General features: G+C 39.4%; 1 protein-coding gene across 2 annotated transcripts; it reads left to right on the top strand.

Moving 5' to 3' along the window:
• The first annotated feature begins 1424 nt into the window (after window positions 1-1424).
• Window positions 1425-27541, top strand: mmp23ba (matrix metallopeptidase 23ba). Of its 2 annotated transcripts, none has more exons than XM_048240407.1 (8): window positions 1425-1966; window positions 5639-5778; window positions 6038-6081; window positions 10349-10516; window positions 10667-10831; window positions 18275-18385; window positions 25843-25969; window positions 26454-27541. In XM_048240407.1, exons 1-8 carry the CDS (start codon window positions 1841-1843, stop codon window positions 26626-26628), a joined length of 1056 nt encoding a protein of 351 aa, XP_048096364.1. In that variant the 5' UTR covers window positions 1425-1840; the 3' UTR covers window positions 26629-27541. The 2 variants fall into 2 exon arrangements, with proteins under 2 accessions (XP_048096364.1, XP_048096362.1); XM_048240405.1 differs by having other exon boundaries at window positions 1427-1966; window positions 5942-6081.
• Window position 27542: the final 1 nt, after the last annotated feature.

Genomic DNA, 27542 nt, shown 5'->3' with positions numbered 1-27542 from the left:
ACATCAACCGTTTGGTAGAGCATGTTTTCAAACAATTATTTAACCATGAAAATATTTTTTTTTTCTTAATGTAAGTTAATACATGTGTTATTCCACTTAATTTTTACATAATAATAAAGAAAAAAAAGTCTTACTTTTAAAAACTTGGTAGATTGACTCCACAAAATATGGCCAAAATCGCTCAAGTGGTAGATATGGCTCCATATGTTTAAATTTAAAACAGTTTGATTTTTTGGTAAGATATGGTGTCTTAAAGTGTGCTCTACCAAACGGTTGAGCAGTCAGTTAAAGGGTTAACGGCACGACAATCAAAAAATCCAGTGGAAACTAGATGGCAGAAGTGTGTAGGCCAATCGGCCCACCAGTTTTTTCTACTTCGCCACCTACAGATGTTTGACAGGTATGATATTTCGAAACGCCATGTTATTTCCCATAGACATTCGACGCCCGGAAGTTGGGTGGACATGGCTGTTTCGGAGGCGGGACTTATTCCGGAGAGGTCTATATGGGTGTGTTTGGGGCATAACATCATTTAAACCAATGAGAATGACATCTGTCATTCCCTTTAACGGCGCAAAGCGTGATGTCAAATAAATGCATCAGTATTTTGACATTCTACAGCGCATTTGAAGGAGGCTGCTTGTGAGACCGTATGGAATAGTCATTCCACTAAACCATGCTTTACTAAAACCTAGCATAGCCTTCACATTTGCACTCGTCTATTATTTTAACTTATTGGCAAAGTGAAACTAACTTCACCAAGGTGTCAGCGACAAGACAGTTAAATGCAGCTACTTTCACTATTGACTGACAATGGGTTACCATCAAAAACATAGGCTGAAAAAAGCAACACTTACCCAAATATTGCTCAAATGACTGAACAAAACAACATTTATCCTGTAGAGGAGTTGCTTATATCTCGTCATAGGTGTCCTGTTATTCAGAATTAATAGCCACCCCACCAGCCAATCAGAAAAGAGTATTTCTTCTCTCCGGGTGATAATAGGTGCTGAAGGTCATGGGGTCAAAGGTGAAGGTGTAATTTTGTCCAGGTCATATGATATTACACCAGTTGGAGACATCTAGTATTATTTTATATTGTCAATTATGAATTTTCATTTAACATGATAGCCTATATCATTGCAATCTTTGACCATGAAAACATAGAGGCACACATAATCTATTCTGTGTTCATATGTTTGGTTCAGGACTTATAATTCCTCCAAAACTGTTTTGATAATAGGCTATTCAAGTGCAGTTTGAAGCAGTGCAGTTATTTTTTTGTGTAAGGGTTGCACCATAAACTGAATTGTGTCGGGTAACAGGTCACAGTAAAAAAATAAATTTAGTGGGAAAGTTTACGTAGGCCATACGTAGGCTACTGCGCTCTAGTGGTGAATAGACTCATGGGATGCATCCTACATTTGAAAAAACGAATTCTACGTAACATCTGATTTTAGACTAATCTCTTAGGCTACCTCATAAAATCTACAGTGTTCTTGGTTCATTGCTTGTTCAGTAGGCTAGGCTATAGCTTGTCCAATATCTGCCGACATGGCCTCCTTCTGAAGTAATGTGAAACCTTTTTGGGGTTGCTTGGAAGTCGTTTCAAGTTTGATGAGTTTGCAACGACCGCCGCTGTCTCGCCGTGAATGACCGCGGCCAGAGCGATAGCCACTATGCACACACAACTCCTCCCTACGGAGGCTCTGCAGTTTTGTTCTGCCCATTAGTGAAAAGGTCGACTTGATATATGGTCAGTAAAACATAGGAAGTCAATGTCGGAGTTATCTGCTCATCATTTGCTTTGGAGACATTGCCGGACGGTGACATTGCAGTGATGGTGTGCCAGTTAAGAAGTTTTCCGAAGTGCTATCGTGTCGAACTTCTCATCTTAGTGGTGATGACTGGATTCCTCTTGGTTGGGCCTCAAGAAGCAGCTGCAGTTCCTATATGGAACTTTGAGGTAGGTCATTGTGTAACGTTTTCGTCTTAAATCAGTCTCGTCTAGTTTATTGGTCCGAGTGGGCAGTGCGGCACCAGCTTATTATACAAGTCTGCTGCCCCCTTCCCCTCACCCCCCTTTTCCTATGGATTGAATTATGTTAGGCTAGAACTGAGGGATAAGAAGTAGTGCAAATAGCTTCGGCAGCCTCTGAGCAGTCGTTATTTGTTGCTAACCGTAAAAAGGACTTATTAATTCCTCACACGGCTAGGCCAAGTCAAATCCTACAAGAGGGAATACGAGATTACAGCGCCGGGGTTTCGCTCAATAAATCATTTAGAAACATCTTCGATTTTGAAACAAGAGCTGACGACTACTCAACTCAGTCATTCTACCCACCATTATCGTTAGACCTAATTATTAGAATTAGGAAAATTTAGGCTACTTCTAGCGGGTGTCACGTGGCATAAGCTAGATAGCCTACCACAGGTCGTTTGTGTAGGCTTGGTCCAGTAAAAACTTTTTGAATGGTTGTATAGCCGAGGTTGTAACCTACCCTTTTATTAAGTCTAGACACTTTGCTGTGTGGGGGGGAATAAAGGCCTCCGTGATCACCCAATTATTATACCTGTTACTTACCAAAGATATGCAGCCAGCAAAAAGCCTAATTCACTTAACAAGCCATGGATGGATAGGTTCATAATACTTTTGTCGTCTACTCTCATGTAGCCTATGTCAGTACGTCCAAGTGCGCACAACTAAGGAAAGATCAGACGTGAACAGACGTCAGTTAATGAAGTCCCTATAGGGAGAGAAAGAGAGAGAAAAAAACATCTTTAAAGTTTCTGCTGCAGGCCAGATATTTTTGGGTAGGCCTACGCATAAGAACATTTCTGGTGTGCCCCTGCCTTATAAGGGGACACCAGAAACTGTTTTGCCCATGTCCATACAGGCTCCTTAGATAGCTTATCTTTTAACAAACACCTAGAGAGCCCACATCACACTGTTCCTTCATGGCTGCCTGAGAGTTAGGGGTCCAATCAGCGAAGCAGAAAAGTCTCTTTAATGTGGTTAATTAATGAGGTAAAAACAAAACACAAAATAAATCTTACAATAATCTGTATTTTAGTCCTTTGAAACAGAAATACAGTCACTAACACAAGCTGTTTTCCTGAAATCAATTCTGTGAGTGACAACAGCGCCATCGCCACCCGTGGTGGAACAGAGAATTACAGTGATTCAGACTGCTTCACCAACTTTTAGTTTTGCTTCACTACCATAGATATCTTTTCCCATTGACTTCAATGTAAATTGAGTGAAACCCCAGGCGGCTCGTAGATTTTTTTCCGTTTCAATGGATCCTTATGGCAGATAAGTCCCACCCGTGAAGCAGTGACCGATTGTGCAGAATTTAACACTTCCTGCAGTTGAATATGATTGACACTCTGGCCAATCACTGTCTCCATTAGTGAGCTTGCTTACCATCACTTTTCAGTTGCCTTCAGTGACCTTACTAGAGTTTTATTATAAATGTAAGTCATTCACACAATTTGTTTTACATTCATTTTGTAGGGTACATCAGATTTGTTTCTGTGTAGGGGAGAGAATGTTTTATTTAGGATTATTGTGTAATGTGTTTTCTAACATCAGCTGGGGGGATAGCTTGCTAACGGTAGGGATGTCACGATTAGAGATTTTGGTGGCACAATAATTGTCTGAAGAATAATCATGATTTTACGATTATTACGTTTTTATTGCGTTAATACTTTTCACAACAGTACTAATGTATAAAATCACACAAACACATTCTTTAGAGGTTTTGATCTTGAAAGGTTATTTATTGCTGTTCACAGTAAGACACTGCAATAATAAAATAATCAATCTGCTTTGTAAACTATATCCGGATTTACCTTTTGGAAATTCAAAGGCTGTGGTCTCTCTCCTGATAATTTAACACACCATTAGAAAGTGTTCTAGTATTTCCAGTTTGTGCACTCTTTCAACATTTGTTTTGAAGAAAGATAATGGAAACATGGAATAGGCTAGATAGAAATTGAATTGAGAACATCTAGAGAACATCCTAAATTCTGCTCCACCCTCCACACACACACACACACACACACACACACACACACACACACACACACACACACACACACAGAAGATTATGGCTAAATGTCATGTTTCTATTTCATATATTTTGTAATTCATGTAAAGATTATATATTTTGTTAATGATTTATAGTATTTTATGATGTGCGTAATTACCAGTAGGTAAGAATATTTAGTAATTTGAATACTTCATATTGATTTTTAATCTATTACACTTAAGCATATCATTAATGTACGACAGAGTATTAGGGCCACACATGAAGAAAAAAAATATTGTCGACATTAAACTCGACATTTCAAGAATAAAGTTGAAATATCATATCTACTTTAATCTCGACGTATGTCGACATTAAACTCGAAATACAGTTTAAACATAGCCTACAGTTTAAGTTATGTAGCCTACACTAACACACAAATTATGTGACATGAATAATAGGCCTACTTCAAATAGACCTGTGTTATTTCTAGATTGCAGATAGATTCAGATAGATTGTGTCTTGTCCGTTAACAACTCATTGTCGTTATCGTGAAGCCCGTATCTCGCGGTTATGGAAATACCATGCACTATGCCATTTATATAGCTACAATAATACATGTTTCCAATGATATAATGTTTTTATAGTACAAAATGTTATTTCACTCTGTTTTTATGTGGGTAAGGCCACCGCACATCCAAATAACTGCCCTTCATGACCCACAGGCCGTCACCATAGGTTAACATGGCAAAACTCATTTTTCTAAAACTGCTTTTCCATGTCTCACCTGCATGAAATATAGTAGGCTATAAACGATATGTGTGCATTTACTTACATGGGGTTGTCTGGTCGGGAGGACAGCTTCATTCGTCCCTCCATAGACATTCAGCAAAAGCCTAGGCTGTTTTGCATCCATTACAAACAAGCATTCAATGTGAAAGTCTGGGATTGGGGAGAGCAAGGGCGTAACAGGAAAGTATTTGGCTGAGCAATGGAGGTTAATATGTTCTATGTTTTGTCCACATGTTCTGTCTATACTGTGTACATCACATTGCACTTTTTTGCACTTCTGGTTAGACACAAACTGCATTTCGTTGTCTCTGTACTTGTACTCTGGCCGATGACAATAAAGTTGAATCTAATCTAATCTCATTTAATCCACTGGTAGAGATCATACATCCCACTCGTTTTAGCTAGTTAAAAACATATATTTTAGCTTTGGCCCTCAAAATGATACATTTGTATTTGGGTTTAACAGCACAGGCAGACGTCATAGCCAGGCAGTGAGAGGTACTGTTAGGATAGCGTAAAATGTCTACATTATGTCCCCAATTATCAAACCAAACTGCACACTGATGTTTATGTCCCTAGCACTTTTCCTTTTCATGCCTATAGGTGGCGCTAAAATAATCATTGTTGCATTTTGGCTCTTATCTCAGGAACAGTGAGGCCTAGCTTCCATTCATTTTAATCCTTACACTCATCACCCACTCATGGTCTTCTGCACTTGTACTAAACTTGTCAACTTTTCTCACAATGTTCAAATATTTGAAAGTAAAATTAATAAAAGTATGATGTTTAGTAATGACCTTCCATTTTTGTCCAAGGAAGAAGTTCATAGATCTGGTGTTTTAATTATTGGGATTCGCAAAGATGCTCGCGCACATGTCCTGCATCTGAATAGGATCAAGAGGTACACTCTGACACCTGAGAAGCTGAAATGGGACAAGTTCAAGCTCACCTATAAGTAAGCAAAGTTGAGCATGAGGAGAGGAAGTATGGAATTCATTTTTGTGACCTGCAAAGCATTCTTCATCAAATATACTTCAAAATGCAGCAATCATACTCATCATAAACATACTCACACATTTTGCCCTTTATGAATTTAATTGGATAAATATTTTATGCAGATTGATATCATTCCCAAGGAATTTGATGAATGCCAGTGACACACGGCGGGGCATAGCCAAGGCCTTCAGTATGTGGAGTGATGTTTCACCCTTCAGTTTCAGAGAGCTACCATCTGATGAAGAGGCTGATATAAAGATTGGTGAGAGAAAACATGAAACATGGTATTGAAAACACACACAAAAAGAAAATGCATGCAAGAAGCACAGTTAAAGGCACTACGGCAAGATAAATTTCATATACATTTTTACTGTGCTCAAGATACATCCAGGATTCGTATGGGTGCTTGAAATCCATGAAAATGCTTGAATGCAAAACTGAACCAGTCATGTCTATGGCCGTATCTACCATAGAGGTCAACTTTCTTTCTTCAAATGTCGTTTAATTTATTAACTAATAGCCAACGAGCGACATGTAGTTGTAGATACCTGTGACATGTCAAAACAAAAGTAAAGTTGACCCTATGTCCTAACTAACGAACACAACGCAGTGTCTCGCATAGCTCATTTAAACTTCAATACCCACAAAATCCATTGTCCAAAATGAATAATCATCTGATCTGAACAAAGGCTGACTTCAAGGCCTACTCAAAATGTTATGCTGAAATTCAGTGGAGTTGCAGCTAGCTGCACTGAAAATTAAGCTATATTAATGTTATATAGATATCAGAGTCTGGACCAATAGTATATATAGTAGATAATAGTAGATATTGTTATATGGATATGATCTAAGCATGATATTGATTATTGGTCAGTTATTTAGACAGGAGACAGGAGAAGGGAAATCAGGCAGAAAGGTGGAAATGAGGAGAAAGCGGTAGGAGAAGAGAGGGAAATAATAGGCGAAGGGCTCTCACAAGTGAGTGAGAGTCAAGATGTGACACTCACTGTGTCAGAATGTACAAGCTCTGCAGCCTATGACCCTGCAATTTATAAACATTCACTACTCTGATGAGGAGAAGCAGAGCATTCTTAACAACAGATGGAGCAGGGACCAGTATAAATATCCTCAAAACCAATTGGAGAAAAGGCTCTTGAGATATACAGGTGCATCTAAAAAAGTAGAATATTTTGGAAAAGCTTTTTGGTTTAAGTTATAAACAAAACAAATGTTTCTACATCAGATGGCAATGCTACTTCGCTCTTCTATTAATGTACCATATGCCTAATAGGCTGTATTATGGTATAAGGTATGAATATATATTTATGTCAATTTATCAATTAGTTTCCACAATATTCACCATAAAGTCATAATTTAAGGGGTTATTTCTTCCTTGGGGGCATGCCCCCGGACCCCTCTAGCATTTCGCGGGGGGCAACATTTCTATTAACATTCCTGACCTCAGTATTTGAATCCTGGCTACAGCCTTGGTCATGTCTCAAACTTCAGCTCAGTTTTGTGGTTAAATGCTAACCATTTAATTATAGGCCCTACAAGTGGAAAGGACATTAAAACACCATGCATATGTGCATATTGTGCCGTTTGGCAAGAAGTTAAATTTATTTAATTATATGACAACTTAGTCACCTTCACGTCACCCAAACGTCACATCTCTGCATTGCTAGCCTACTGGTTGGTAGCTCATGATAACAGATGTAAGCCTGTCTGCATGCCATTGTAGGCAAGAAAGAGACATAATCAGTCTCGACTGTCATGAAAGAGCAAGCCTTAACATTAGCTTGAGTTCACATATTCAGCAAAGAATAGTTATTTGTTGAATGATTACATTCTTATATAATGGGTGGGGGTATTGACTCAGCCAGTTAGATAGCAAGGTGACAAGTTTTCCTTTAATTTCTTTTTCTGTTATTAAGAAACACAATTTCATTAAACCATCTCTTAATCTCCATCCAAAAATAATTTTGAGGGTGGTCCGTGAGCAGACGTGGTAAAATATAATATAGATAAGTTGTTTGCAATATTGAACCAACTTGTATGTAAATACAAACAGTTCTACAACACTGTCTACTGTATGTAGTGTAAATCATATAAATCTTCTGACACAATAAGCAAAGTGCAAAGACAATAAGCAAGGTGGTTCAGTGAGTAGGCCTATTGTGTAGGCTATTATACTGTTGAAGTAGGTGTAATCTTTTTTTTTTTTTAGCTAGGTGGTCCGTGCGTTTCTTTTTTATTGGTTAAGTGGTCCTTCATCTGAAAAAGTTTGAGAAACACTGGTAAAATATATAATTTGCCACCGCTGTAAAGAGCTGGAAAAGCTTGAAAATTGACCTTGAAAGTGCTTGAATTTGATAGGTGTACGAACTCTGTACATCTGAATTCTGTGACAACCCATAATATAAATGAATGCCACCAGTGACAGTTTTCTGCCTCATAACTCTGTCTGTATCATTGGTGTGCGGGTCCGGTCATAAGCTGCCTGCGCTCGACCGAAATTTAAATCAACCCGACGCAACTCGAGCCGTGAATATTACTTAAGAAAAAATTATACCAGACCCGCAATCCGACCCGCTTATTTACAAAATATGTGTTTCTGGTTAGCCTAACATGCAGTGTATCCTTATTGAGCTATGTAAATCCAGTATATGTATAAGTATAAGTATATTTACTCTTTTGATCCCGTGAGGGAAATTTGGACTGCATCTATCCCAATCCGTGAATTAGTGAAACACACTCAGCTCACAGTGAACACACAGTGAGGTGAAGCACACACTAATCCTGGCGCAGTGAGCTGCCTGCTACAATAGTGGCGCTCGGGGAGCAGTGAGGGGTTAGGTGCCTTGCTCAAGGGCACTTCAGCCGTTCCTTCGGGTCGGGGTTCGAACCGGCAACCCTCCGGTTACAAGTCCGAAGCGCTAACCAGCAGGCCACGGCTGCCTCAACATCCTAACATAAATAGGAACAGAAATCCGGCGAGTTTTCACATAGATCTCCACTTCTTGAGGTCACCGAGTACTGTCTGTGGGCTTGTAAATGGGAGCTCATGGACATGCCCCCAGAGTGTGGCGCTGCAGCTGTCTGGCTGTAGCAACATGTGCCAGGTAAAACCAATTGTTTTTTCTTTTTACTGACAGTACTTGGTGACCTTGAGAAACGGAGATCTATGTGAAGACTCGCCGGAATTCTCTTTTAATCACGACAGCGGTGCCTACAGATGCAGACCCGGCGTCACAAGGGGGGGTGAGGGGCCTTAGTTATCCCTGCTAAAAAAACAGCTAGAAAATCAGCTTATGCTGGTAGCTGGTTTTAGCTGGTCTTTGCTGGTTTTCTTCCAGCTCTTGCTGGTGTAGCTGGTTGGGCCACCAGCTGGACATGCTGGCATGAACAACTGTGCCCGAGCAACTTTAGCCCTGCCCTGCAAGCAATATTGCTTACTTAGGCTATTTTACCATTGATATATAGCAAATTGACCTTTACTTTTGTGGTGTTGGAATTGAAACTATGATAAAGTTATTATAGAGGTTCAAATAGCATTGGGTTTTGTTGGTTCTTGTGCGTGTGTTTATGTGATACATAAATCCTTCTTACAAATGTACGCTGCATGCCTAAGGAATTGGGTTTTTGGCAACGTCCCCTCTTCGCATTTCAGTCACCCGCTGACTGTTTTAAATCTGGCGCCTGGGGCGGTTTGTGCAGGTGTGTGTCCACACGCACTGTGTGTAGCATCAGGCTGCGAGGAGCAAGAAAGAATTCCCGTGTGTCATTTTAAGTTGTCCTAACATCTTTTGGAGACTCTTCACGGCACTACAGTATAGCCTATATCAACTGCGTAACAATAGGCCATTCGCAAGAAGTGCATGAATATAAGTGCATGAATATAACCATCGCAAGAAGTGCATGAAGTCCATCACTGAAAATCACACCAAAATCGTACAATGTAAGGCCGGCTTTAAATGTTGATGTTAGCCTTCTCGTGGTGTTTTAAGTATTAAGTAACTGACCCGCCTGCAAATGACCCGAATATCATTAAAAATATTTTTTATGACTCGTAACCGCAGGTCATCGCTCAATTTAGATCAACCCGTGCACCACTGGTTTGTATTATGTGTCAATTAAGCCAAATTAAGAAGAAAATCTTTAGTGTAACTTTTTTGAAAAAAAAAGTCAGCATTTACCAGGCAACTCAATTTATACAACAGAATTATGGATCATATTAGGGCTCCACAGGTCACATGTAGTTCCTGATTCATGTTTTGTCAGTATGTTGTGGTATTATTTCTGTCAACATGTCCATTTGGTCTTTATTCTGCAAGAAATCTACAAAACATTCCACCTCAACTACTGAAATGCTCCAGGCATTTGGATGGGATAAAACAAGTTTCCCAGTGCCTGCTCTCCTCAAATGTGTAATTCTCTCTTTCTTCCTGACTAGAGATGTCAGAAATGAGCAGGACAGCTTTGAAATAAAAAAGAATGTGATTGTATGCCATATGCTTTGTCTTTCAAAGGCTTCTACCCAGTTAACCACACAGACTGCTTGCAGTCATACCTCCACCACTGCTTTGATGGAATTACTGGAGAGCTGGCCCATGCTTTCTTTCCCCCAACGGGGGAAATCCATTTTGATGATGATGAGTATTGGATCTTGGGTAACATGCGATTCAGCTGGAGAAAAGGTCAGTATATCCTCAAGTCTCTAGCACTTGATGATGCATTTAACTTTCAACGGCAATTAACAGTTTTTAGTTATCAAATCAGACATATGGAGAATCACCGACTCACAGACGGTATATTTCACCAGCCCCATGTCATGTGTTATTTCATAGGAGTTTGGCTAACAGACCTGGTCCATGTGGCAGCTCATGAGATAGGACATGCTCTTGGTCTCATGCATTCCCAGAATCCTAAGGCCCTGATGCATCTGAATGCTACACTGACAGGCAGGAAACATATTACACAGGATGAGGTTTGGGGCCTCCACCGACTCTATGGTTTGTGTATTTGTTCAGAAGAAATTATGTAGTCTTCTGTAATACAAAATAATGAGTTTTGTACATAATGTTATCAATGTTACCAAGCTGTTCACAATACATAACACCACCAGAACATGTCACAATACTATGGTTGATGCTTCACTTTGCTCATTATCTACGTAAGTGCACTCTTATGAAAAAAAGCATATAAATAACACTTATTTAATACTGGACACATTTTTGTTAAGGTGAGACACTACAGGTGAAAAGGGTAAAAAAAAAAATTAACGAGCATTAATATGTGATTTAATGTGTAATTTTTACATATGCAAATTAGGCATTTTCTAATTAAATATGCGCTAATTTGCATACATTTTAAAACATGAAATCTCAGCATTGGATACAGTCAGGTTCAAAATGATGTTGGAAAATTACAGAGGGATTTATGGTTATCTACTTTTGTTATCCTGTAAATCAGAGTATGCTGTCAATAGCCTTAAAAAAATGATTTTTGCCATGTTTTTAGGCATAAAATGTCATATAAACCAGGCTTGGAATAATATATCAACAAACCCCTCTGTAAAAATCGTCTAAATATAGTTAAGCATAAGACTAGAAAGTTGTATGGTGTATGTAAGTGCTTCTGAAGTGGAGATTTCATGCTCAGAGTGGGAGAGGAAACTCATTTTGAGAAAACCGCCGTGAAACAAGCCAATGAGATTCCGTTCTCTGCCTAGACTCGCCTTTGAACTTTCACGTTGCTGATGCAAAGGAAGTGTCCATATATGGATCACATAGTGTGATACGGGATCACAGTCGCGGTAGTACATGCAAGGTTAGAATGCTAACTTTTTGGAGAAATATACAGGCACGAGTTAACACTTTCAATGTAATGAAATAAACACTTAAATGTGTAAATCGGACTTTTTTGTTGTAGTAGTGTGACAGAATACACGCTAAGGTAGCAAACTAGCCCAAAATCTCGAAATTGACCAGTGCATGAAAAAACGATGTTTTCACCTGCCGTGTCTCACCTTAATCTATTTTTTATGTTTGTGATATAACAAATACTTTTGACTACAAGCATAAGGATAATGTAATGCCAACTCTCTTATATATCACTGATTCTTGATAAGGGACAAAAGTACTTTTGAAAAGTGACAAACAAAAAATTTATACTACATTAATTTGAATTGGATATCATCATAAACATAGATCTCATCTATCATGCCTGAAAAGGAACAGGTTTTTTATTAACCACTTTTTATAAAAAATGACATTTACTGACTTAGTAACTTGTCATTTGTCAACTCCGTCTGACACATGAAAATATGTTTTTTTGTGTGTTTGATCAATTCTGATCAACACTGTAAAGTCTTTAAGTGTGTAGAAATTGTGTGCCTTAGCAAGGTTTAGTGATAAATTGCATTGTATACACTTTTAATATCATTTTACATTGTTTTGGAATAAGCCATTTTAAATTAACTTAATTTAGTTTACTATTTTTTTTAATTTTTAATACATACAATCAGTGGTTTTGTGCACACAAGACACTGATGCATGTAGATAAGTTGGTGTTTTAATGTATGAACACACTCAATTGGACAAAAGAAACATAAACATTTTTATAAAAATGAAAAACCTCCATCTTACGGGGTTGACACACAACTGACAGTGTTGACACACAATTGACGGAGTTGACAAACTAATCGAGAATCAAACTGATTAAAGATATTTACCTAGTTTTGACATGGCAATATCAAGGGAAAGGGTATCAAACTCCAACAGGACCTCAGGCAAGTAAGTTATATGATTTGCTCCAATTTCTCTCAGCAAGTAAATCATTACTGCCTTCGGTGTAGAGCCAAGTATTAGATATTTATATATAATAGTTTGTCTAACCTGCGGGACTTGGGCATTGGAAAAGAGATGTTGAACATGCCTATGCTCTATGAAGTCCATAACATCAGGGGCTATGGCATAGAGCTCCCTGGTCTGGCTTGCTTGGAGGGGACAAGCTGTCCCTGTCAGTTTCAAAATCTTTCACTGGACAGAAACAGACATCCCTCCTCCTAGCCTAGTCGCCTGCTGTAGTTTTACTGGTCACCTTGTATTTTATAGTTGTATCAGGTAGCTTAGTTGACTTTACATTTTCCTATGTGGGCATAACACTTCAGCCATTTGGAACAGAAGAACACACCAGAATAGGCCTGTTTAGTAAGCAGGATTTGATGGCTGCATTGCAATTCAATGCATAAGTAGCATAATCCAAGAATATGTTACTCAGATTGAATATGTTACAAAATACATATTTGGGCATGTATTCTGTAACAGAATACTTTTTGAAAGTATCCTTCCCAACACTGCCTACATCTCATGAGTCCCATGCGCTTTCCCACCAGTGGAGCTAGTTGGCTAGTTGATCAAACTATTGCCAACTTAAAAAAAAAAAATCTTAACTCCAGTCGCAATTCAAAGACCGCTGTTTTCCAGCAACAGCAAGTAGCAAGGAATTCACGTGGAACTGTCGCAACTCTGTCATCATTATGTTAAGCCCGCTCACCGACTCTACACACGATATGATTGGCCTGATTGAAGTTTGATTTTTCCAGCTCACAAGCCAACAGAGAGTTGCTAGACTACCCTGGCTGCAAATTACATTTGCTGCTGCTAGGGTACGTCTAGATTTCTAGGCTACCCGCCTCCCATATTTAGGGTGAAAATTGGAAGTAGGACCACAAGGATGCAAAAACTCAACTTTCACATCTTGGTGTTCTATATCTACATCAATGGTCTTTCCTAACCACCAGTGATCATCATACACCACTGCCAGCCAATCCCCTGTCTCAATACTGTTGATAATTATATCAACAGTAGCACCCCCAGGATCTTTCAATGGCTCCTCTTCCATTTCATCTACCAAATCTTACATTTCATCGACCGAATCCCCTGCTTCTCCCAACTAGTCTTCCATCTCCTCCATCAACATGGCCAATGGACGGCTCTTTCTGGCCCTTGCATCAGTCTGCTGCTCCTCTGAGCAGTCTCTTATACAAAGAGTAGCTGGGGGAAAGCATAGGCAATACAATGGCTCACTGCAAGAGCATGATAGTTGTCTGTACCTAACACCAAACTGGCGAAGCCTATGAAGAAGCCGATACTTCTTTAGAACCTTGCCTGATACACTGCAAAAAGTGCTATTAATCGTATAATAAGATCAAAAAATCTATTTGGTATTGTTTCTAGTATGAAAAGACTTACCTAGTAGCCTGGAAAATCCAGACCCTGATAATCTAGAAAGATTAAGGGTCTGACAAAGAACAATGTAATGGCTCAACTCGAGGGGCGGCAACAAGCATGCATTTAAAAATCTCACTGCACGCAAATGGATAGCGCTAGACCATGTTTACTCTGAATGATTTCGGACTTCGACGCAATCGGATAACACTACGACCAATATGTACCGTCCTCCAACATTGCATCGCTGTCTTCATCAGCTTAGCTGGTTCCCCGGAATGTTGGGGTAAAAGTACCGTGCATCATTGCTTTTTGCCAGAGTGTCTCGCAGAGACAATTCCATTGTGCTCTTGCGAGAACTCTGGATTTCCAGGGTACTTACCTAGTGCTCTCTTGAAAGATCATTTGACTTAATTTAAGAACACTTTGACTTATTTTATGGAGTCTTATGAAGACAAATTTACTTAACGCACTGGCAGACAAATTGGCTTGCTTTTAGGACAAATTTGCCTAACACACTGGAAGAAAAATTTGCTTATTTTCAGGATGAGATGTCTTAAAATAAGTCAAACATTTCTTAAATTAAGTCAAATGATTTCATCAGAAAGCTCTAGGTAAGTCTCTTTATACTGAAAACAATACAAACTAGTTTTTTTTATCTTGATATAAGATTAATAATCTTGGTTAGATTTTTATTAGATACACAGTTTTTGCAGTGTAAGTTGTCTATGACCTGATTTTTCAACGGCTCGTTTCTGTGCCACATGAGTTGTATAATTCCTTCTCACCTCTTGTGGAAAAGAAGATATATCCCAATGTTGGAGTTCCGCTGTAGGCTTCCCGTTATCATCCTCTCTATTTCTGTTCATGGAGAATCTACAATCATTTTATCTTTTAGTTTGACATTGGACTTTTCTATTTGAGCCTTCTTTTTCCGCCATTCCTGCTTTCTTAGTTTGTGTTGCTCTTTTGTTAATTTCTTTACCTTTTCTTTCAATGCTTTTATCTCCCTTGCATGTCTTTTCCTGGTTTTTCTCCTTTCTCTCTCAGCTGCATAGCTCTGGACCTTTTCTTTGCTTTCCTCCAATACTTTCTGCAGTGCCTTTTTGCTCTGGGTTTTAATTCTCCTACTTGTTTTACTTTTTTGTTTTGGACCCTGTCCTTCCACCTCTGTCTCTCCTATTCTAACTGCTGTTTACTGTCCCTACTGCTTTCTGGGTCACTGTTAATTCTTTCTCTCCCTTTTCTCTGGTACTGTTTCTTTGTTTTTGCTCCTACACTGACAAACTCTTTTTCTATCCATGTCTGCCTAGAGTACAGATAAAAACAATACTTTTTATGAGTTATTATTATAAGTTATTTGGCATTTGGGTATATTAAGATGTTTTAAGTCAATAAACATGGATACTTAGATCATATTATCATGTTATGTAGTTGTTATACATTAGTATTACAGTATTAGTATTTGGGAGCACTTTTCCACTCCGTCAGCTTACATGTCAACACCGTCAGACAAAATATCTGACAGAGTTGACGTCTGACGGAGTTGACAAAACAACATGTTTTTTTAACTTAATCATGTGTAGTAGATGGTAGCCATTTTGATTTTCCTCAGTTGCCTGCTGCCACTAAACTAAACCAAAATACCAACTTTTATTTCAAACTTCTTGATTGAATTCAGCTCTACTTTGAAGACAGTGTTGACACATAAAAGCTGTGACCACCGGGATTTCAACTTGTTTGATGAATATTTATTTAAAAAAAAAAACACTTACGAGACCATGTGTTGGACTGCTGCATCCATCAACAGAAAGTCAAAGGGGGTCCTCAGGGTTAAAGCTGACCAAAATATGCCTGATTTATTTCGAATTTGAAAAATATCTGACAGAGTTGACATGAATTGAGGACAGATTTTGAAAGGCTGTTGTTAAATAATGCAATGTTCACTTTAAGTATTTTGTGATATTTCATTAAGCCATCCAATTAACCTCATAATCATATTTGTGCATTTTGGGCATTTTAAAACACTTTATTTTTGCAGTTTGATACTGATACCTCTGCGGAGGACGAGTTCATTTGCATGGGCTTTCATAGTACAGTGCCGGTATTATTTGAAAGTACTATGGCGTTCTGCAGTCGTAATGGAACCAACTTTTATCTCGTAAATTACCCGTAAATAATGCCCTGAATGGTACAAAACTTCTGCAGTAGTACAACTATGACCTTTAGTCCAATAACGAGGCATTAGAAAGTGCACCAGGAGGCATTTACTTATTTAAATAAGACTTGCCTGATTATCTGCTACTATACCGCTGCGTCAACGTTTCTTCCGTGATTTGGGAAAAGCCCGTAAAAGTCCTGACAGGAAGCATGCATAAGGATGTAGATCCAGGAATGCACTAATATTTTGTTCGTAGTCCAGTTTGCAACAATTATTAGTTAACACTAAGTTGTAAACACTTCAGAAAAAAATATTAAAAACTGGATATACCAAAAAACGTTGATGTAGCCTAATCGCTTCCTGCCAGGACTTTTACGGGCTTTTCCCAAACCACGGAAGAAACGTTGACGCAGCGGTATAGTAGCATATAATCAGGCAAATCTTATTTAAATAAACTTACAAACTTTCTAATGCCTCGTTATTGGACTAAAGGTCATATTTGTACTACTGCAGAAGTTTCGTACCATTCAGGGCATTATTAGTGGGGTAATTTACGAGATGATTACGAAAAGTTGGTACCATTACGACTGCAGAAACTCATTCGTTTCTGACAGCGCTACTCGACCAGGGTTCTACCAAGGTAAAACAGGTTCTGGGAGGGTGTTTGGCTCGGGGTCATGGTGCAAAGGACCCTAGGGTGAAATTACTCCGAACCATCGCTTTAAGTTTCCTAGATTTAACATTAGTTAAATACCAAGGCAATCTCATTCATGTACCTGCTCTCTTAATGTTCCTTAGAATGTATTTTTAGTAGAGTTGATCATTTATGTATCTTCATTATTTTTAGCCTAAAAATGGGGAGAGCAGACATAAAACAAAATAACCTAACAACATTAAATGCATTGATAACATTTCAATTAAGTTCTAATGACTAAAAGAGCATGTTTCTTAAAAACCATTGCGACAAAATCCAATGGGTACACAATTCAAATGCTTTTTATTTACTGTATGTGCTCTACATTGGTTGTGGAAGAGAAACTCAGCTCTCCAGATTCAGTCTGCCTTCATGGATTTTGGTGTTTTTGGAGATGTCTGCAAGGGTATTCCAGAAAGAAGGTTTACTGGCTTAACTGGGTATGTTAACCCAGAGTAAGCAGTAAACCTGGGATTTTAGTTCCAAAATGTAAGTCACTATGGTAACATGGGCTCTGAACTTAACCTGGTAGGGGGTAGGTTTTGTTCAGGTTATGTTCGGTTATTTAAGTGCACGTTCAACCAGGCCGCTGTTTTGACATTTGTCACAATATGGCGTTTCCTTTTGAGGAAGGTCCGATTGACAAAGAAGCACAAATCATCTGTGCTATTCACCGTGAGAAGGTAATAAGACAACGACACGAAAAAGATCCTGTCTTTTTCAAACGAGTTTTTGTAAGAGCGCTACCGTTTTTCAGCGGAATCCTTATTATATCTGAAAAACATTCTCCATCCCTGCATTTCTAACGTTACGCATCATGGATCAATTAGAATAGAATAGAATAAAATAAATCTTTAATGTAACCTACACCATGGTGGACATTTGTCTTTGGCTCACCAAACATACAAGACAGATGGACATAAACTACAGACATCATCTCAGACACATTGAAGATCTCATTAAAACAAGTAGGCTACAGTAACAAAGGGGAAAATATAGAAAATGAATAAATAGGTTTAAATAGGCATTTTTTACTTTTATCAAACCTACATGTATTACAGTGTTACAAATAGCTTTGTTTAGTTAAACTGAAACTGAACTTGAATAGTTTGTTGAATAGTTAATCCCCAGCATCATTATTTAAATTATGAATGTCAAACACAATTATGAAAATGTACACTAATTGAATGGTATTTTACAGCATATTGACACTTCACAGGCTCTGCAAACCATTTGCTATTATGACATGGTGGAAGATATTAAAACAGCCTCTGGGAATCTCAAGTAACTAATCTCTATGATGATGTTATATCATCCTCTACTTTCTACCAAACATTTTCCCTTTGTCTCTCTCTTCTCTTGTCTGCAGGGTGTTTGGATAGGCTGTTTATTTGCTCTGCGTGGGCTCGCAAGGGTTACTGTGAAAGTAAGAGAAAGCTCATGCAGAAACATTGCCCTTCGAGTTGTGATTTTTGCTATGGTAAGTAATGAAGCCCTGTTGTACTATAATTTAGGATGACTCTTGGGTTTTACAGAAACATGTTTTCTAACTGCATTTAGGAAAAAATCCTGTTTTGGCTATTAGCTATTACACTAAAAATCTAATTTAAGGATTTCCAAGGATGGAAGGATGACAGACCCTGTCCTAAATTCAAACTGCCAAAAATATCTGCTGCACTCGTTATGTATGTCACTGGCGTCTCAGCGTCGAGTAGGGTTGGGTATCGTTTGAATTTGAACGATTCCGATTCCAATTCCGATTTCTTATTTCGATTCCGGTTCCTAACGATTCTCGATTCCAATTTTTTTAAGAGGCATGGTCAAAAAAAGTTTAGGATATTTTAAATGAGCTAGCTAACCAACGGTCTTTCTCAGGGTATCTGCACATTTTCCAAGTGCAAATTTAAAGACTTTTAAGACCTTTTCAAGACATCTAAATGAAAATTAAGACTATACCACGGCAAAAAGATATATGACTGTTTATGCAATAGTTTTTTTTCCCTACTAATTTTAACCCCCACCCCATTTTGGATGTCTACAGAAGTTACCAAATATATTTTGGCGAAAGAAAAATAATTGTGTGTGAATTACCTTCACAGCTATAAATGCCCAATTGACTTCACCTGTGTCTGTAGTAGCCTAGGGCTACTTGCCAAAGACATGTGCACTGGACCGGATTCCCTTCAATATTTTTTTCAAAGTTAGACTAAGCTATTTACATATTTTAATAAGCCTACTTTATATAATTTACTATGTGCATCTATTGTCCAATATGCAGCACAGCAAATTAAAGTTAATCCACTACTTTGCATACCAGTTGTATCTAAACCAACCAAAGCTTGACTGAAACATTGTAAAACCATTGACTTGTTTTAAATTAAGAGACAGGTCCTCCTCGTGATGATCCTGCTGAAAACTGCTGGTTTCATCTCAAAGCACGACGATTATGAGCGCGTTTTTTTTTTATGTAGCAGTCGCCGACATTCAAAAAATATGCGGTTATATTTCACAACTTTTGCGAAGTAGGCCTAGCCTACTGGGAAACGCTGGCAAGCAAGCTGCTGGCAGATATTACAGGTTGGCTATTATAACTTAGACAGATATTTTCTTCCCTAGGCTAGGCCAGCAACACACGCTGGAAAGATGCAAACAGATCAACTTAACATATACAGTATTTCCTCCTGATTGCGAAGCACTGCACATAATTTGACCAGCAGTCTTCGGTCCATAGTTTGTGAAACGATGCTGCGTCCGAGCAAAAGATTTTAGATGCCAAGCTTAACTCAAAAAGGAGAACAAATGAGCGCCCAGCTTGAGGCTGGCGCGGACAGGGCTTTTTTTATTTTAAAATCCATATGTCCGGCCTAAATTCGAACGTATGGCCAACCTATCGTTAACTGGCTTACCAACTCTTTCTCCCGCTCATTCTACCGTAGGCTTCCTCATTCCACGTAGGCTACCTGTCTATCTCTCAGGCCTCAGCTACACCACGAAAACGTCAGGCATATTATTTTGTACATACTGTTTTCACACCTTTAACCACACCCGTGAAAAACATCTTCACTCTGCAACCACTACACTTCCTCCCGTAGCCTAATAGCCTAGTCACATACAATTGCGTTTTAAATACACGAAACTGGATGGAGACATCACTCGCTCTCTTGCACTTGCTGGCGGTCCCATACGCACATTTAATACCTCTCTTTCGAAAATTCAGTTGTATTTAAGACTTTTTAAGGATCCGCGGGAACCCTGCTTGAAATAGTCTGACATTCTCCATGAATTTTAATTCTATGAACTATGCGCTTCTTCATTGGTGTTCAGCTGTTGTGTTCAGTTCTGGTCGGCGGACTGGGAATCGAAACTAGGAATCGAAATTTAAACTTGAACGATTCCGGGAAAATCTCAAAGATAGTCCCGGTTCCAACCAATACTCGATATTCGATACCCAAGCCTACCGTCGAGGTCCCCTCCTTGAGAATGTGTAGGGTTCCCGTTACGTCCTGGGAACATTATTAGGGACGTCTAAAGCACGTCCCCGGGACATTGCGTAGACTTTGACGGAACGTCTTCTAGTTGTCACCGCGACATTATTGCAGGACGTTCAAAGGACATACGTGACAGTAACGTCAGGGGAAGACTTTTTAGACGTCAACATACTGCCAACCTTTTAATAACAATAATAATAATAATAAATAATAAATATAGCTGCAAGCAGCAATGTGGGGGCCAAGCAGACAGTTCAGCAGGCCAGATTTGCCATGCAACTCAATGCCGTGGCATCAGGCATATAGCAATAAGCAGTCACAGCAAGTTCCATGTCAAACAACCCCAAGATTGGCTGAGTTACAAGGTCAAGTTTCACATTAAAACATAACTGATTTTGTGTGGCTGAACCAGGGCTGAGTGTCGCTGCCCCCTCACCCAGCCAACCCACCACCGCAATCGTCCCACCCCGCCCCACCCTTGCACGCACGCATTAGAATTAACTGGATGGAACTCGCTGTCATCAGTTTCACATCAAAAATAAAAGATCGATTGAGATATGATCATGCTTGCTGTGATTTCAATGCCCCAATAGAGGTCAAAGGTCACCAAATTATTTGTGCATCATCAGGATGAACCAGACGGTTCTATGGGCTGCCATTGACCTCCATTGCAGAATAATGCAGCAACTACAGGCCAAAATACATTGTTGGCAATTACAGAGCCCCCTAGAGGTCAAAGGTCACCAAATTTCTTGAGCGTCCTCCTGGTGGGTCTTGAGGACCATGTACTAAGTTTGGTTTTGATACATGAAAGCGTTGCTGAGATATGAGCTCACTTCCTGTTTGGCGGCTTCGCCGCAAATTTCGATTGACTGTTACAGGCGCTTCTGTCAATTGTTCCAGAAAAAAAATACACTGATAAGGCATGGTCTGAAGATGGTCTCTGCCAATTTTGGTGAGGATCCACTGAAATTTGTGACCTGCGAAAATTTTTACGTGTTTTTGATTAAATCCAATATGGCGGCCGAATCAATTACGATGACATCACAAATTGACTTGGGTCGTCCTAAGGACCTCCAACAGTATTACCAGACACCAGTAGTGCATTTGAATTCTAAGCACAACAGCAGCTACAGGCCAAAAGGCATGTTTCTCAATTACAGCGCCCCCTAGAGGTCAAAGGTCACCAGATTTCTTCAGTGTCCTCCTGATTGGGTCCTGAGTCCATGTACTAAGTTTGGTTATGATAGATGAATGGGTTGCTGAGATATGAGCTCACTTCCTGTTTGGCGGCTTTGCCGCAAATTTCGATTGGCTGATACACGCGAACAGTTTTAGTTCTGAAGACAAAAAGCAATGCATTAATGAGGCATGGTCGGAAGATCATGTGTGTCAAGATTGGTGACGATCGGACAAAATTTGTGACCTGTGAAAGATTAGTTTCACTTTCACTAAAATTCAATATGGCGGAAAATCCATCATGGCGGAAAATGACCTCATAGGGTGTGTTGAACTCTGCTTGATCTAAGGATTCCAAGGATAACTCATTTTTCAAAATCGAGCCAACGGGTCAGAAGTTACGGGCATGAAAGCATGTCCAACTTTGGCCTGTTGGTGGCGCTAGAGCGCTCGGGTTGCGGACTTGAAACTTGGTGAAATTAATCATGGGGCACTGCCTAATTAGTGTACCAAATTTCACAACTTTTCACCAGACGGTTCTATGGGCTGCCATAGACTTCAATGGCAGAGGATTTATAATAAATATAGCTGCAAGCAGCAATGTGGGGGCCAAGCAGTTGAGCAGGAGTCGTCATGGCAACCCAACGTTGTTACATTATACACACACCCAATTAACCCCCCATCCCACACACACACATATTCACAGATAAACCTCCTCTCCCACACACCCCAATAGCCCCCCACACATACCCATGCCTCAAACATCACCAAATGTATTGTGCGTCCTCAGGTTCAGTCCACATACCAAGTTTGGTGTCGATACGAGAAAGTGTTGATAATTATAGCGCCTCTAGTGGCCAAAGGTCACTAAATATATTGAGCGTCTTCAGGATGTGGTCCCGAGTCCATTTACCAAGTTTGGTGTCGATACGAGAAAGTGTTGCAAATTATAGCACCCCTAGTGGTCAAAGGTTGCTAAAATTATTGTGCCTCCTGTTGTCCTGAGTCCATATACTAAGTTTGGTTTCGATACGTGAAAGCATTGCTTAAATATGAGCCCACTTCCTGTGATTATAGCGCCCCCTAGTGGTCAAAGGTCATTACATTTATTGAGCCTCATCCTTATTGGGTCCTGACCCCATGTACAGACTTTGGTTTATCTATGTCAAAGCGTTGCTGAAATATGACTATACTTCCTGTGATTATAGCGACACACAGTGGTCAAAATGCACCAAATTTCTTGAGCCTTCTCCTAATTGGGTCCTGAGACCATGTACTGAGTTTGGTGTTGATACGCAAAAGCCTTGCTTAGATATCACTTCACTTCCTGTTTGGCGGCTTTGCCGACAAACTTGATTGGTCGTGACAGGCAACAGGTTTTGAATATGGCTCCAAAAAGCAATGCGTTTGTGAGTCATGGTCTGACGATCATCTGCGCCAAGTTTTGTCAAAATCGGACAAACTTTATGACCTTTGATTCCTTTTAAGTGTTTTTGATTAAATCCAATATGGCGGAAAATCCAACGTGGCGGAAATTGATGTCATGGGGTGCGTTGAGTTCGGTCTCATCCAAGGATTCCAAGTATACCTCAATTTGTATGGTTGAAGCTTTAAGCGCATAATTGTAATGCAAAATCTGACACATTGGGGGCGCTAGAGCACTTGACATGAAACTTAGTGAAATTAATCATATGACTATACCGAATCAATGTGCCAAATTTCCCAACTTTTTACTGTATGGTTCAATGGCAAATGAGTGTTTCGTTATAATAATAATAATAAGAACACATAGAATCACTATGGGTTGCCTCGCAGCTTCGCTGCTTGGCCCCCAATAAATATAGCTGCAAGCAGCAATGAGGGGGCCAAGCAGTCAGTTCAGCAGTCCAAATTTGTCATGTAACTCAATGCGGTTGCATCAGGTATATAGCATTAAGCAGTCACAGCAAGTTCCATGCCAAACAACACAAGATTGGCTGAGTTACAAGGTAATTTCCTGTTTGGCGGCTTTCGATTGGCTATTATGGCCAAATGGTTTTAGTTCGAAAGACAAAAAGCAATGCATTTGTGAGACATGCTCTGAAGATGATGTGCATCAAGTTTGGAGTCAATCGGACAAAATTTGTGACCTATGAAAACTTTTAAGTGTTTTTGATAAAATTCAATATAGCGGAAAATCCATCATGGTGGAAATTGACATCATAGGGTGCATTGAACTCAGCTTAGTCCAAGGACACCAACAACACCTGTTTTTTGAAAACTCAGAGCGACAGGTCAAAGGTTAGGTGTGTGAACGCACATCCAACTTTGACCTGTTGGTGGTGCTAGAGTGTATGAGGTGCCGACTTAAAACTTGATGAAATTTATCACAGGACTGTCTCTAATTAGTGTGCCAAACTTCACAACTTTTTACCAGACGGTTCTATGGGCTGCCATAGACTTCCATGGCAGAATAATACACTTCAGCAGCTACGGGCAAAAAAAGGTTTTGCTAATTACAGCGCCCCCGAGCGGTCAAAGGTTACCAGATTGGTTGTGTGTTCTCCCAATTAGATCAGGAGTCAATGTACTTAGTTTGCTCACCAATTGGTTTTGATAGATGCTACGGATGCTGAGATATGAGCTCACTTCCTGTTTGGCGGCTTTGCCACCAATTTCGATTGGCTGCTACGGGCAAACGCTTCCGTCAATTGTTATGGAAATCAAAGCACTGATAAGGCATGGTTTGAAGATGGTCTGTGCCAATTTTGGTGAGGATCCGATGAAATTTGTGACCTAGGGAAATTTGATAGTGGTTTTGATTAAATCCAATATGGCGGCCAAATCAATTATGTTGATGTCATGAATTGCCATCTGTCGACACCAGACACCACTAGTACATTGTAATTCTAGGCACAACAGCAGCTACAGTCCAAAAGGCATGTTACTGATTTACAGCGCCCCCTAGAGGTCAAAGGTCACCAAATTTCTAGAGTGTCCTCCTGATGGGGTCATGAGTCCATATACCAAGTTTGGATTTGATGACTGCAAGGGTTGCTGAGATATGAGCTCACTTCCTGTTTGGCGGCTTCGCCGCAAATTTTGATTGGCTGTTATGGGCGAACGGTAATACGTCCGAAGACGAAAAGTGATAACTTTTGTGAGGCTTGGTCTGAAGATGATCTGTTTAAAATTTGGTGGGAATCAGAGAAAGTATGTGACCCCTGATACATTTTAAGTGTTTTTGATGAAATCCAAAATGGCGGAAAATCCATAATGGCAGAAAATGACGTCATAGGGTGCGTTGAACTCGGCTTGGTCCAAGGATTCCAACGATACCTGACTTTTGAAAATCGGACCTACAGGTAAAAAGTTACGTGAGTGAACACACTTCCAAGTTTGGCCTGTTGGTGGCGCTAGAGGGTTCGAGTTGCCGACATGAAACTTGGTGACATGAATCATTGGACCGTCCCCAATTAGTGTGCCAAATTTCCCAACTTTTTACCAGACGGTTCTATGGGCTGCCATTGACTTCCATTGCATATAATAATAATAATAGGAAAACGTAGAAACACAATGAGCCCCCAATAATATGCTATGTGCCTTACATGACAACTACCCATCTTACATAGCACTTATACATAGGCCAACAATATAACGTTATTGTCGGGCCAACACAAGGACATTCTTGGGAAGTTTTTGAACCGAGGGACTTAACGGGGACGTCCCCAAAAGGTCCGACACCAGACATCACACAAGGACCAAAGGAGAACTTGCTCCAGAAGTCAATAACGTTCTGGTGACGTTCGCTAGAGAACGTGATGTTTGGGACCAATCGGGGACGTGAATGTCCGGTTAAAGTCCGGGGGACATCCGTGTTTGTTGGGATCTCCCCTAGACATTTTTCCAGCAGTGGTACTGATGCAGACAGTTGGTAACCCAACTAAGATAGGGGGTTTGGGGGCAGACTCCCCCGTTAGAACATTTAAAAAAATAACCCCTCAAATGATGACTTCTGGCAAGTTTTGTGGAAAGAAAAGGAAAGGTTGAGACTTACAAATATGCCATAACCTTCAACAGATTCAAGGCATCTGTTGTGAAAGAACATGACAATTACAAAGCATGATTATTGCAGCACATACCTTGAACAGGTCACAAATAAAATGTTAGTATAATTTAGGACAGGATTATTCATGTCAGTAATTATTCACCATACACTGAATGGTAGTATTGTGGAGAAATTGTAATGTACTACTTTATGTGATTTGATACATAACATCTCTCTTTACAGAGTTTCCAATCCCCACACCTGCCCCCACCCCACTCCCTGCTAGAACAAAACAGAAGTTTGTTGCTGAGGGAAAGACCCTGACCTTCCGTTGTGGAAAGAAAATTAAAGCAAAAATGGGCAAAGTGTTGTAAGTATAACTCGTTGTTTTAAACACTGGGAAGAGTAATGTAATATGTGTGTGTGTTTACAGTGCCTTCCAAAAGTATTAAGCACATTCATTCAAAGGCTAGCCTACCTAGATCCTACACATATCCTTTCCCAAACAGTATTTTTTAATAGTTATTGGTGATTGATGTTAGAATTCTGGATTTGGATAAATCATCTAGTAAATACCATCCTTATAACTATGAACTCTCCTGTGATGTATTGCAATTAAATGTTCATTTAATTCACAGCGGTACTGTTAATGTTAATTACACTGGCAAAGAATTAGACCTTCACCTTTCTATGCTGGTGGAGATATTCCATTTAAAATCAGCCATTCCCAGAAGAAATTTGCATCAGCTGATTCTAGACTATATTTCTGATAAATGTAATGTTTCAGGAGGGAAAAAGATATTTGACTATGCACACATTTAATATGTTGTGATTTTATTATTTGGTCTCTACAGCTGGTATAAGGATGGGGAGCTGCTGGAGTTCTCTCACCCAGGTTACATCACTCTTGAGAATGACCATATCAGCATAGTTGCTAATGCAATCAATGAAGGCACATACACATGTATTGTACGGAAGAAGAACAAAGTACTTACCAACTACTCTTGGAGAGTGCGTGTACGCTTCTGAAGGGTACGATTGGTTGATTATAGAATACGCACACCAATTACAAGTGAGAACCTATGTAGGAAGATTAATTGCAACTGTGATGAATAAAGATTTTGTTTTTTGTCCACTTTCAATAATTATTTGCTGTTGATTTATGAGCTCACATTTATATGAATTTATGATTTTCTGGATGACACTTACATTCACACATACTTCCTAAAACACAGTGGGACAGGTGCATTGTTAGCATTTGACTAACTGCACTAAAACCAAACGTTGTAAGTGTAAAATGCTGCTGTGTGTCAATTTGCGTACACCTAGCATGGATTCAGCTGGTGCATTGCAAAACCATCTGGAACAAACATCAATATAATAGGCTATTATGAGACCTATATAACACAATTTCACACCCACCAACAAACATACGTTTTTTATTTTAAATAATTAAATAATTCTCATTGCAGTGTTTTATGATCACAATCTGTTACCTAGGAATCATTAGTCTCAAAAAAGTTCATCAGGAGGCCAAATTCACATTAGCCCTATGCATTCATACAATCCATGTGTACAGTTTATTTGGAAAGTCTGCCTTTAGAGGGTTTGCAGATGTGTAACCTTTGAACAGCTTGTTACTTGAGATTATGGATGAATATAAATTAATTCAATATGTTGAACATTAATGCGGATATCATTCATGTTTTGGCTTATTGAAGTCATAGACAAATATGCATTTTTAAATTTTTGTAATGTCTTTTTTTTTCTTTGAGCAATATTGAACACACTGCGAGTACACTGAAGAAGGCCGTAAGTCTAAATGCATTTAAGCAATACAACCCATTTGCAAAGTGCAGCCTTTTCTTCCTTCTACTAGATAACAAATCGCCTCTGGACCAAAAAAGGGCTACATAATTTAATAAAAATTCTGATACATGTAC

The sequence above is a fragment of the Alosa alosa genome, chromosome 4 (assembly GCF_017589495.1).
Source record: "Alosa alosa isolate M-15738 ecotype Scorff River chromosome 4, AALO_Geno_1.1, whole genome shotgun sequence".
NCBI classification, from domain to species: domain Eukaryota; kingdom Metazoa; phylum Chordata; class Actinopteri; order Clupeiformes; family Clupeidae; genus Alosa; species Alosa alosa.
This window is presented reverse-complemented; position numbering and strand designations above follow the sequence as displayed.